The sequence below is a fragment of the Notechis scutatus genome, chromosome Z, assembly GCF_049901735.1.
Source record: "Notechis scutatus isolate UNSWTSFEM ecotype Mainland chromosome Z, rNotScu1.2, whole genome shotgun sequence".
Taxonomy (NCBI): domain Eukaryota; kingdom Metazoa; phylum Chordata; class Lepidosauria; order Squamata; family Elapidae; genus Notechis; species Notechis scutatus.
The window spans coordinates 131,713,494-131,726,338 of record NC_142025.1 but is presented as its reverse complement, the minus strand read 5'-3'; the positions used below and the strand labels follow the sequence as shown (position 1 = coordinate 131,726,338).

Genomic DNA, 12,845 nt, shown 5'->3' with positions numbered 1-12,845 from the left:
AGAAAGTCCAGAAATATTTCACAAGAAGAGTTCTCCACTCCTCTACTCGTTGTAGAATACCTTATGCCATCAGACTTGAAATTCTAGAACTAGAAAACCTTGAATTACGCCGTCTTCGGTCTGATTTAAGCATGGTATATAAAATCATACATTGCAATGTCCTACCTGTCAATGAATACTTCAGCTTCAACCATAACAACACAAGAGCACACAATAGATACAAACTCAAAGTTAACCGCACCAAACTTGATTGCAGGAAATACGACTTCAGCAATAGAGTGGTCAAGGTCTGGAATACTCTACCCGACTCTGTAGTTTCTTCCCCAAACCCCAAAAACTTTAACCTTAGACTGTCTACTATTGACCTCACCCCTTTCCTAAGAGGTCTGTAGGGGGCGTGCATAAGCGCACCAACGTGCCTACCGTCCCTGTCCTATTGTTTCTCTTATTCCTCTTTTATTTTTCTTATATGTACCCATTTCATGTATTCACAACTATGTATACACTTATACTTATTATCTTGTAAACAATTGGCAAATCAAATAAATAAAATAAAATAAATAAAATAAAATAAGTTGATCCATATACATGCACCACCATCTTGAAAATCGTAATTGTTGTTGTACTTAAATTTTGGTACAAAGGACACTTCTTTGTATTTATTTTTATTTTTTCTGCACTTCTACTTTATTTATTAATTTCTTTTAATAACATTTATTTAAAAAACTAATCTATTTATAATTCTCATCTAATTTTGCAAAGACTATCATTGGAGTCATATTTCCTTTATGGCAAATGTGTTTTATTAAAACAAATTAATCTTCCTATCTAGTTAGATTCTTTACTGTTCATAGGAAATATCTCTCTTAGTCATGCTGGCTATAATGTACATCCTAATCTATAAAATGAGAGAAATAAAGGATGTTTTAGAGGATTTCAAGTGTCACAGAACTCATCACCAGATGTATAGCCACCCTCTAGATCTGTTTGCAGATCTTCAACAAGGAAGATCCATTAAGTCTAAGTAATTGTAATTTTTTTTCCACCCCAGGAAAATTTTGTGGTTGAATGGCTATAAGAAAGAGAGTCTTCATGTTATAGGCTTCCATCCCCCTTTATTTATAAGCAGCAGATTGATTTTATATTAAAAAGATGTTGACACATTCTAGAAAGAATGCAGAGAAAAGCAACAAAAATTTTCAGTGGAATGGAAGCTAAAACACAAAGAACCATTGCAGGAATTACGTATGTCTAGTTTAATGAAAATAAGAATTTGGGATCATATGACTTCAGTGTTCTAATATCTAAGTAGCTACTACAGAGAAGAGAGGGTCAGCCTAGTCTCCAAAGGACTTGAAGGCAGGACAAGAAGCAATGGATGGAACGTATCAAGGGAAGAAGCAGCCTAGAACTAAAGAGAACTTTCCTGACAGTTAAAACAATTAATCACTGGAATAACTTGCCTCCAGAAGTTATGGGTGCTCCACTCCAGCACAAGTTTTTAAGAAAAAATTGGACAATTATTTGCCTGAAATAGTATAGGCTTTCCTGCTTGACCTGGGAGTTAGATTATAAAACCTCCAGGGTCCCTTCCACCTCTGTTATTCTGTTATTTCTAATCAAGTTATATCCTTCTACTTGACTTATACTTTGTACTGGGAGTTAAGTTCATAATTGGGCTACAATTATAAAGACAGTCAAAGTTAAATCAGTCAGAGTCATAATTTTCAACATATTTTAATGCAAAGCACATAGACTACTGTTTTAGATATTCTTAATTATTATAATTCCATATTCTGAGAACTAAATGATTAAGCTAAACATTTTTAACAACATGGCCAAAATAAACTGTCAATTTGCCAATCAATTTATCCTCTATTAATATTTTAGAATATCAAGGACTATGTGATTGCTTATTTGCCATTTCCATCTCCACATACAAAGAGGTATGTGGGTAAAAAAATAAAATAAAAATCTATGATCTAAAAATAATAATTAAAAATACATTAAAAAGAAAAGAAAAAACAAATAAACTTGAAAAGTAGACTCAATGGACTATTAGGTCTTTTTCTCCCATAGCTTTGTATGTTTCTGTAAAAGTACATTTTCCCACAACCTTCTTATAGTTGTGATTCATGCTGGCATGTATTAATGAAACACTTGTACCAAGTTAGACCTAAACTATGATATCCTTTTGGATTTCATAATCTTCAATCCTATCTTCTTAATCTTTGGGGGTGGTATCTATCATTATTCATTTATTTATAGTGCCTAGCTACAAAGTCATGAGTTTTTCCTTTGTCTTTGGTTTCCTAGATATTTTATCTAACAATAAATATCATTTTTCCTTAAGCAGCCTAGGAAATAATCATATACTGGAGCAAACTTTAATTGAGCCAATCTCTATAAAGTACTCAGATCTTTGGGAATTAGAATGGATTTGCTTCAAGTAATGTTAGCTGGATCCATTATTTGGATACAAGAAATGTATGTGTTTTGGAAAAGGAATCAAGTGTAACTGGTATATTCTGAGAATCAAAGCAAATTGAATTCTACTTCTATAGATGCTTTGAGAGGGCATGACTTTGTAGAACAAGGCTGTCATAAGTGATAACAGCAGTCATAAGAGTGACCAGGGGAAGGCCTCAGGCAGTGTTTCAATTTCTAGGTAGTATCTTAAAGACCAAATGCAGAGAGTGCAGGTTGGAGAAAATAAAGATCCTCATTAATGTCACTTTGTATTATTTTGTAAGAATAGAGGGGAAGGATGAATTGAATCAATGAGCAAATTGAACTTCAGGATTATTTTGTTTTTAACTGTCCCTTTGTATTCAATTCAGGTCTCATAATAATGATGTAGCATTTGGGGGAAAAGATGCAACCCAGTAATCCAGCTGCTGAAGCCAAAATGGAGAAGATCTCCACAGCCACCATGTATTTCCCCTTAGTACTCAAATAGGTTGGAACAAATGATATCCAGACACTACAAAAGACCAACATGCTGAAGGTAATAAATTTGGCTTCATTAAAGCTATCGGGTAACTTCCTAGCTAGGAAGGCTACTGTGAAACTGACTGAAGTCAAGAGCCCCAGAAAACTAAGAACAATATAAAACATTGTGGTTGAACCTTCATTACATTCTAGGACAATTTCTTCAGCTATAGAGTGCATGTCAGAATCTGGGAATGGGGGAGAAATTGTCAGCCATGCTGTACAAATGGTAAATTGTGCCAGGGAGCAGAATAGGACAATAGAAAAAGCCAGCCTATTCCCCACCCATTTCCTCATTTTGGAACCAGGCCTGGTGGCCATGAAAGCAAGAACAACAATGATTGTTTTCCCTAATATGCAAGAAAGGGCTACAGAGAATATGATGCCAAAAGCAGCTTGTCGCATGAAACATTTTCCTTGGTCAGGTTGTCCAATGAAGAGCAAACTACAAAGGAATGAGAGCAGAAGAACAATGAGAAGAATGTAGGTCAGGCTCCTGTTGTTGGCTTTGACAATGGGAGTGTTCCGCTGATTAATGAAAATCCCCAGCACCAAAGCTGTGATGAAAGAAAGGAAGAGACTAACACTGGCCAAGGTGATTCCCAGTGGCTCATTATAAGACAGGAAGGTTGTTGTTTTTAAAATACAAAGATTTTGAGCCTTGTTTGGATATTGGTCTCCTGAACATTGAAAGCAGTCAACTGCATCTGGAAAAACAAAACATGGTTAATTTCTAGAAAGGCTCAGGTAGCAGGACTGAGAGTTAATTATTGGTTTAATTTTTCCCAATTAAGTAATACCTATTTATATTAAATATTCTGTTTGTGGTAACCCTTTCATTTTTAATATTTATATAGCTACGGTATATCATTGGTTTGATCATCACATTAGAAGCCATTTATAGGAAGTTTGGAAATTACATTTTGAATCACAGTTAAGAAGACTGAATAATTTTGCACAACACAGCTCTTACCCATCTGGGTTGAAATTTTTCCTTTTGCACATGGAAGACAATCATAACAGCAAAATGGCTTCCCTTCTATTTTCTTCTTCTGGGACCCAGAATTGCAATTGTCATTGCATACAGAAAGAGGTAGAACCTATCAAGAAGTGAAACCAGGATTTATTAAAGCTCAAATGTTTCATAACATTCTATCTGAATGTGGATTTTACTTTTACACAATGAATGTAGGATGTAGGTGTTCCAAAATCTCCTTCTATTTTAAAACAATTATATTAAATGAATAGAAATATTATGAGGATCATAGTGGTGAACAGGTGGCATTAGTGTTCTTAGATGCCAAAAAGGCTTTTGATAACGTGAAATGGGATTTCATCTTGCAGCAAATTAAATATATGGACCTAGGACCAAAATTCTTAAATGTTATATTGGAAATATATGAAAAGCAAGAAGCCAGAATTTTGGTGAATGGGGGGATAACAAACAAATTTCAAATACAAAAAGGAACTAGGCAGGGATGCCGGCTATTACCACTTTTCTTTATTTTGATGTTGGATGTGTTAGCAAGAATAATTAGGAAAGAAACAGAAATTAAAGGTTTAAAAATAAAACAGGGGAGTTTAAATTACAAGCCTTTGTGGATGATTTACTTTTTATTTTAGAAGAACCACAAATCCGGGACCAAAGCTGATAGATAATTTAGAAGAATTTGGAGAAGTTGCAGGGCTAAAAATTAACAGGGAGAAAACATAAATAATTACTAAAAAATATGACAAATAAACAAAAGGAAATTTTAGCAGCGAGAATGGACATCCAAATTGTAGAGAAAGTTAAATATTTGGGGATTATAATTTCAGCGAGATATACAACACTTAAAAAAGATAATTATGATCCACTAATAAAACGAATATCTGACGATTTGGAAAATGGGATAAATTAAGACTACCCTTCATAGGAAGGATAGCGGCAATAAAGATGAATGTACTACCTAAATTATTATTCCTTTTTCAAAATGCCCCCATAAAATTGGGAAAAAGGTTTTTTGATAATTTGAATAAAATAACGGTGAATTTTATATGGAAAAAGAAAAAACCAAGAGTCAAACTGAAGTTGCTGCAGGATGCTACAGAAAGAGGAAGATTTGGCCTACCCGACTGGGAATTGTGTTATAGAACTGCAATTTTAACTTGGGTGAAAGATTGGATAAACCATAGAAATAAAAGAATATTAATATTAGAAAGTTACAATTTGCAGTCAGGATGGCATACCTTCCTCTGGCAGGATAATTTAAAGGGCTATAACTATGTTCAAAGACATAAAGTTAGACAGATTCTTTTAAATACATGGAATAAAATAAAAAGAAAAATGTATGTAGAAACACCTATTTGGCTATCAACTTTGGAAGCATTGATGCACCCACATTTATTGAGACAAGGAAAAATCATCACCTATGAAGATATACTAAATGGAAAAGGGGAATTACAATCTAGACAAGATTTGAAGCATCAAGGAATTGATGTGGAATGGTGGGCCTATTTGCGACTCCAATTGAAATATTTAAAGGACAAGAAAGAGTGGGGAATTAGTAGAACTATGACAAAATTAGATGAAATTCTATTAGGAAACGAGGAGAAGATGATAAAAAAAAATCTATCCAGTCTTATTGGAATTTAAATTGGAAGAAGAAAAATTAAAGGAAACAATGGTGGTACAGATGAAAAATATTGGTTATAGCATTAATTTAGACGATTGGCAAAAAGTATGGAAAAGAAATAAAAAAATGACCTTAGCTATACTGTTTAAGGAAAATTTGTATAAATTATTTTATAGATGGCAAATACCTCCATCAAGATTGGCAGTAATGTATTCAAAACTTTCTCCCACATGCTGGAAATGTAATAAAGAAAAAGGAACTTATTACCATTTGTGGTGGAGTTGCAAAAAGGCCCAAAAATTACGCAAGTGGCTAGAAGAAATATGTGGGATTAAAATAGAACATAGACCAGAGTTCTTTCTGTTAGGGATTAATATGAGGAAATATGACAAGGAAAACATATATTTAATAATCCATATAATTACTGCAGCAAGATTGGCATATGCACAGAAATGGAAAAGTAAAGATATTTCAAATGAATTTGAAATGCTTAGGAAAATTGTGATGTGCGCAGAAATTGATAAACTAACAAAGGAATTAAAAAATAAGGAGGATTTGGATTATCATAAAATATGGGACATATTTTATGGTTGGCTAGAGAAAAGGAAGATTCAAGAGAATAAGGAATAATTATATGTATATTTAATGTATATGGAATGAAATTGTGTATTATTATTATTATTGGACTTAGCAAAGTAATGACAAAGATCGATGTTAGGAAGACTGTACCATGTTCAACATTTTTAATGTATTTTTTGTTTATGTTTGTGTTTGTTTCTTTGTTTGTTTAATAAAGAAAAACCTTTTAAAAAGTGAAACCAGGATTTATTAAAACTCAAAAGTTTCTGAACATTCTATCTGAATGTGGGTTTTAGTTTTACACAATGAACTAGGGCTGACATAATACTAGTGTTCCAATATTTGAAGGTTCCAACAAAGACAAGGGGTCAAACTATCTTCCAAAACACCAAAAGGCAAACTACCCAAGGAGACAAACAAAAGGATGCAAACTACCCAAGGAGACAAACAACCAAGAACTAAAGAGAAATATCATAGTGATATGAGAGTAATCAACCAATGGAACTGTGTGCCTTCAGAAGTTGTGGGTGCTCCATCACTTGAGTCTTTCAAAAAGAGACCAGACAACAATTTATTTGAAATTGTATAGGGTCTTGTGCTTGAGCAGGGGGGTGGATTAGAACAGGGGTCCTCAACCACCGGGCCGCGGACCGGTATTGGTCCGTGGAGCACTCTGTACCGGGCCGCAAAGAAAAAAAATGAAAAAAATGGCGGCTTTCTTCGCCTTCGGTGAATGCTGCTGGGATCGGGATCAAGGACACAAATGAGAGAAGGGGAGGGAGGAAGCAACCGAAGCCTGTCCTGCTCTCTGGCTCAGCGGCTTCGCTTTCCTCCCGCCTCGTTCCTCTCTCAGTCGCTCTCTCGCTGCTCCACCAGCCCAGGAAGAAACTGCTTCAAAGAGCGGGGGATGGCTTTTCCTGTTGCCGCAGCTCCTCCGGCGCCCGTTTACCCTCACCCCGCCCGCCCACACACGCTTCAATTCAGTGCTCTGTTCTGCCTGCCTGCCTGCCTGCCTTCGTTTCGGAGCAGCTTCGGCTGAGAATAATAACTATTCGCCTCTTTTATCAGCCGAAGCTCCTCCGAAAGAAGAAGGCAGGCAGGCAGAACGGAGCACTGTGGATTGAACTGCGTGCAGGTGGGCGGGTGGGGGTAAACGGGCGCTCGGAGGAGCTGCGGCGACAGGAAAAGCCACCCCCGCTTCTTTGAAGCAGTTTCTTCCAGGGCTGGTGGAGCAGCGAGAGAGCGACTGAGAGAGGAATGAGGCAGACACCTGAGGGAGGGAGGGAGACACCTGAGGGATGGGGCTGAGGGAGGCAGGGCCGAGGCGCTCCCTGAACTTGGTGGTTTGCTGGCAGATGTTTTATTATCCGACTAGGTAACAACATCAGATGTTACCTAGTCAGGTAATGAAACGTCTGCAAGCAAACCACCAAACTCGGATTCTTCAACACCCCCACCCCACCCCCGTCCTTGAAAAAGTGTTTGTGCTTGAAACTGGTCCCTGGTACTAAAAAGGTTGGGGACCACTGGATTAGAAGACCTCTTTCCAACTTCATTATTCTATGTACTATGTTCAATAGATCAACATGTGATGAGTTCAAGTTGACTCGTTCAACTTGATCAACTAATTCAAATGGTTGGACTAAAAGACTTCCAAGATACCTTCCACCTCTATTCTGATTGATTGATTGATTGATTGATTGATTGATTGATTGATTGATTGAATATTTTATGGCAATACTACCTATAATATAGGAATCTCTCCAGACTGTGTGCCTTCCCTGGAAACAGATAGATAAGGTTCCATGGAGCTTAGGAGGATGTGGGTCATTGATTGCTGGTGACTTTTCAATGATTCAAGGCTAATTCCCTGCTTGATTCCTTCTTCCTCCCTGGCTGGGCATTCCCAGTCAGGATAATCAATCACTGGACCAATTAGTCTGACTGTTCCCCAGATACAATGATTAGTAAATGGAAAATCTGGACATGCCATTTAAGAAAAGAGAAAACTAAGGGGAAAATGCCATTTTGTGTGGGGGTGGGGGTGGGGGGATGTTCAGATGAATTAGACTGTTTAATAGACAAATTGAGATATTTCTTATGTTTTGTATTACTTGGTGAATTATATGATAAATAGCTTTAATTACTTTAGCAACTTTCAAATATTTATTTAAACTAGACAAGCTTGAAATGCCAGCAGTAGTAGACAGCAGCTATAAATTCTGCTAAAACCATAAAGAGTTAACGAGAATATATCAGTAAATTATTTTGCTATACAGAGATTGAAGTCTTTGTATTTCAAAATCTCTGGTCATAATATTTTCATCTTTGCAGTTTTCAACTTAATAACTTAAAGGATGAGATCCATTCAAATTAATAATTCTGGAAGCAAGAAGGGATGGGGAAGAACACACAGTTTGACATCTGAGCAGGAAATACCTGGTTAAACATGGTAGGCCAGGTGATGTCTTTTATGGTGAATAGCTTATCTAGAGAAGCTGTTGGGTCGATCTTTCCAACTTTGAATTTAACAAATGTCTCATTGGGGAAGGTGACCCAGTTGATAATGTCAAATCCAGTGTCTATATCCCCATTTTCATTAAATGAAATTTTCTGTCCTGCAGTGTTATTAAATGACGTTCTCAAATAGTGATGTAACTAAAATGAAGCAAAAGTTGGTAATTTCAAAAGAAGGGATGGGAAGGGAGAGGGAGTGTGGGGAGAGGGAGAGAAAGAAGGAAAGGAGGGAGATCAATTTCAATGGTACTAAATTATGGATATTGTTTTAATACAACTGGGTTAATTAAATGAATTATTGTTCTTGCATCCTTCATGTTTCTCCCCTGTCAGAGGTGTTATGAATTTGTTCCAAACAGGCAGATTTTGCTGCATCTTAATTCTTTCCTCCATATTGTTGTATCACTGTTGTACCAATTCACAGTTACAAAGGTTTCTCAAGGTCCCAAAAAGATTTGAAAAACGGAGTAGCAGGAGACTTAAAATCAACACTCCGATATATCCATAATAGTAGGACACAGCACTGCCTTAGAAAGAAGGCCAATGGGAAATGTTCATTCAATCTCTTATTACCTGCCATGCTTTTGGGATCAAAAAAATTTCTCTCCCAACTTTTGCTCTTGTTCTGTGTTTGGGGGAAAACACAGCTTGTAAAGCATGTGCCACAGCATAAACTGCATTGTAGATGCTGTAACTCTGTCCAGTCATGGTGGTGTCAAAGACAGACTTAGGTAGATTCTCCAACTTCTCTCCACCAGTGCACAGCATTCCAGTGTCTTCATCTAACTTATCTTTAGGAAAAGAGCATTCAAAAGCCTGTTCCCAGAACACTCTCATTAAATGGTCTTCCACTTCTGAAGTTGGGTTTCTCATCTGAAGGAATTTATTAAATCCAGAAATCTCCTTGGAAACAACTTCAAAAGATATCACACCATGGAAAATGTTCATACCCCTAGTTTTTTGAAAAGGAAGGGATGTAAACTCCATCTGGGCTGGCATTATCCAAACTTTATCTTTTCTCTCGATGGGTATCTCTTCAAATTCTGTAAAATAGGGCAACATTCTAAAAATGACGGTGACTTGGTTTTCACAATATAGGATAATGACATTGGCAGTGCTCTTCATGATAATAATGTACATTTTACTAAAATCTTTAAATGCTGCTCCAATATCATTAGAAAATGTTTCCTTGGCCATTTCTTCCATGAACTCAAAGCAGACACCGTTTTGGGAAAACAAAGGAACAGCGTTTTGAATGAATCTGTCTCCACTCTTATCAGGTTGGGATATCAGTCCAATCCATATCCACCTAAAATACAATAGCAACTGGAGAATACCCACAATCTGTTGATCACCATCTGGGAAAAAACGATGGAAGAAAGCAGCATGTATCTGGTCATCTGTCATTGGAGAAGATCCATATATCAGCTAAATGTGGGGGAAAAGGGAGGAGGACATGATTTTCCAAAATGAAGTATTTATTATTTTTGAAAAATCTATTCTTAATTCATGGTCCTTATTGTAAACATTAATGCAAACATTAATAGATATTTAATCTTGTTCATAAAAATCTGATGTTTAGAAGTACCATAATTGCAAAGTTGAAGACAGCAATGTGTTAATTTGTGACCAAGATGACAGAGATGGCAAAATTGACAGCTTTAATTAAAGGGAACAATTTATTGAGTTTTGTTTCCACCTGGAAACCACGTTTGAATTTATACTTAAAATGGAAAAAAAATGAAACTTTGATTTTAGATTTTGATGATTTGATCAACTTTGTTGTTATAGAAATGGTTTGAATTAACTGGAAATGTAAAGAAATGTTGAGGTCGTAGCTTTTTCATATTCTGTACTGTGATTAAAAAAACCTGAAACCACTGGTTTTTATTTTTCTCTCTATGCCTTTCTTTCTTTCCTTTTCCTTTATCTTTCTCAATTTTTCTTGACTTTATCTTTTTTCTTTATATTTCTTGATATTAATAATATCTATTATATATTTTGCCATATAATAGAATTTAATAAAAACAATTAAAACAAGAATGTTATAGCCATCTCATTCAGGAAATGTTATAACCATTTCAGAATTGACTCTCCCTACTTCATGGCAATGTAAAGACAACTGAGTAAGCAAGTTTAGGTGGGCAAGATTAAGGTCAATCATTTGAGATAATCCAAACCCTGAAACCACAATCTTCCATGTCTGAAAGCATTTTCCCCCTACCTGTTTTAATGTAATAAAGTTACACTAAAAAAATAACACAAATCATCAACCAGATGAATAATGTAGTGGCGACCATATGAAATAGATATGTTTAGGTACTATACTCGATTTACTATTAAAACTGAATCCAAACTAATTAAAATACTACGATTCCTTAACTTATAAATACACCTAATAGAAATGTTAATATATTTTCATCAATTCTTTTTTCTCACCATTTTTTAATAATAATATTAAGTATTCATGGACTTGATTAAGCAATTCAATGTATTAGTATTTGGGAATATTTATCTTGATATTTATATTACAGAATAACCCTTCCTTTTCTTTCCTTCCTTTTTTCCTTCCTTCCTTCCTTCCTTCCTTCCTTCCTTCCTTCCTTCCTTCCTTCCTTCCTTCCTTCCTTCCTTCCTTCCTTCCTGGAGTCAATTCTGAGATGTTTTCTCAAATCGGTTTGGGATCAGATTTTTTCTTAACCAATCATTGTCTAGGCTACAGTTCTTTCTTCTATCTCTCAAAGTTATTGTCATAGCCCATGATATGTATTTCAAGAGTAAATCTTACCTGAGGCACCTTGTAGACATTCAAAATGTTTGCCATGAAGGGACAGATGTGAGAGTTAGGTCCTGCAATAACAGATACTGCCCAGTCCTTGGAATCACACTTATAATTGGGGATAAATCTACCGCGTGTTGAAAGGAGCTCCATTGAAGCCAAGTAGGTCCATCTCGCCATGAAATAACTGTTAGAGAGGTGCATACCCAGAGTCATGTTGAATAAAATATGATTGTTTTCACTGATCTCCTTTACTGCAAAAACTAAGGCCAGGATATGTTGGTAATTCTGTAGAAAAAGTCTACATAAATACATTACAAATCATATTTCTTCTCTTAAAGAATGTGGCATTACATAAACTTTATTTACAATTAAGCTAAATGCTACACAGAAAAAAAGAGATTGCATAATACCATGCAAGAAATCATGTGAATGTATTAGCACCCCAAAGAGTGTTCTAAAACATTATTTTTTGATGAAAGGAGAAATGGTCAGGACAATACATTAATTTTTTAAGCCAGGTATTATGATTCCTAAAAGTTATTCACTAGGAAACTGATGGATTGCTTTATTGATAATAACATTATGATTTACCCCAGACCTACTTCTAAGTCTTGTATCTTTAGCTCTTCAATCTTCACCTTTTATGGGTAGAGGAAGAAAATATGTTTTAAACTTTACTTGAGAGCAAATAGAATAACAGAGTTGAAAGGGACTTTGGAAGTCTTCTAGTCCAACTGTATGCTCAAGCAGGAAACCCTATGCCATTTCAGATAAATTCTTCTTTAAAAAACCCAGTGTTGAAGCATCCACAACTTCTAGAGGCAAATTGTTCCACTGGTTAATTGTTCTCTCCTTAGTTCTAGGTTGCTTCTCTCCTCAATTAGTTTCTATCTATTACTTCTTCTCCTCCCTCACTTACAAGCAAGCTGGAGCAACAAAGTTTGGGGCTGTTGATATAGGATGTTTTTTCCTCCAACATTACAGATTTAAGCTCCTTAACTCCTGGGCCTAAAGTGGGTGGAAGTAAAGCAAGCTAGAGAAATTTCTCTTTATTCTAGGATGCTTGTATCCTTGATTAATTTCCATCCATTGCTTCTTGTCCTACATTTAGATGCTTTGGAGAATAAGTTGACCCCCTATTCTTTGTGGCAGCCCCTTTGATATTGGAACATTACTATCATGTCACCCCTAGTCCTTCTTTTCATTAAACTAAATATACACAATTCCTGCAACCATTCTTTATATATTCCATATAAATGATGTATATAATTCTTTTTCTGGAATTCCTTATCCTAGGAAAAGATACAACTGTTCCATTAGGGCAGCCCTACATTTGTACTCCATACATGCTGAACAAACAA

General features: G+C 35.7%; 1 protein-coding gene across 1 annotated transcript; it reads right to left on the bottom strand.

Annotated features, from left to right (window-relative positions):
* Nucleotides 1-1,255: 1,255 nt before the first annotated feature.
* LOC148129301 (vomeronasal type-2 receptor 26-like) lies at nt 1,256-11,780 on the bottom strand. Its single transcript, XM_087947945.1, has 4 exons — nt 11,491-11,780; nt 9,276-10,130; nt 3,965-4,091; nt 1,256-3,698 (listed from the first exon to the last, which is right to left on the bottom strand). The coding sequence occupies exons 1-4, from the start codon at nt 11,695-11,697 to the stop codon at nt 2,803-2,805; spliced, it is 2,085 nt and encodes a 694-aa protein (XP_087804071.1). The 5' UTR covers nt 11,698-11,780; the 3' UTR covers nt 1,256-2,802.
* Between the last annotated feature and the right edge of the window lie 1,065 nt (nt 11,781-12,845).

Coding starts and splice junctions, on each gene's coding strand:
- LOC148129301 (XM_087947945.1), bottom strand. CDS start 11,697: ATGACTCTGGGTATGCACCTCTCTAACAGTTATTTCATGGCGAGATGG. Junction 4,092..9,275: donor TGATCCCAAAAGCATGGCAG/GTAATAAGAGAT, acceptor ACTTCTTGATAG/GTTCTACCTCTTTCTGTATG. Junction 3,699..3,964: donor AAAAATTTCAACCCAGATGG/GTAAGAGCTGTG, acceptor TTGTTTTTCCAG/ATGCAGTTGACTGCTTTCAA.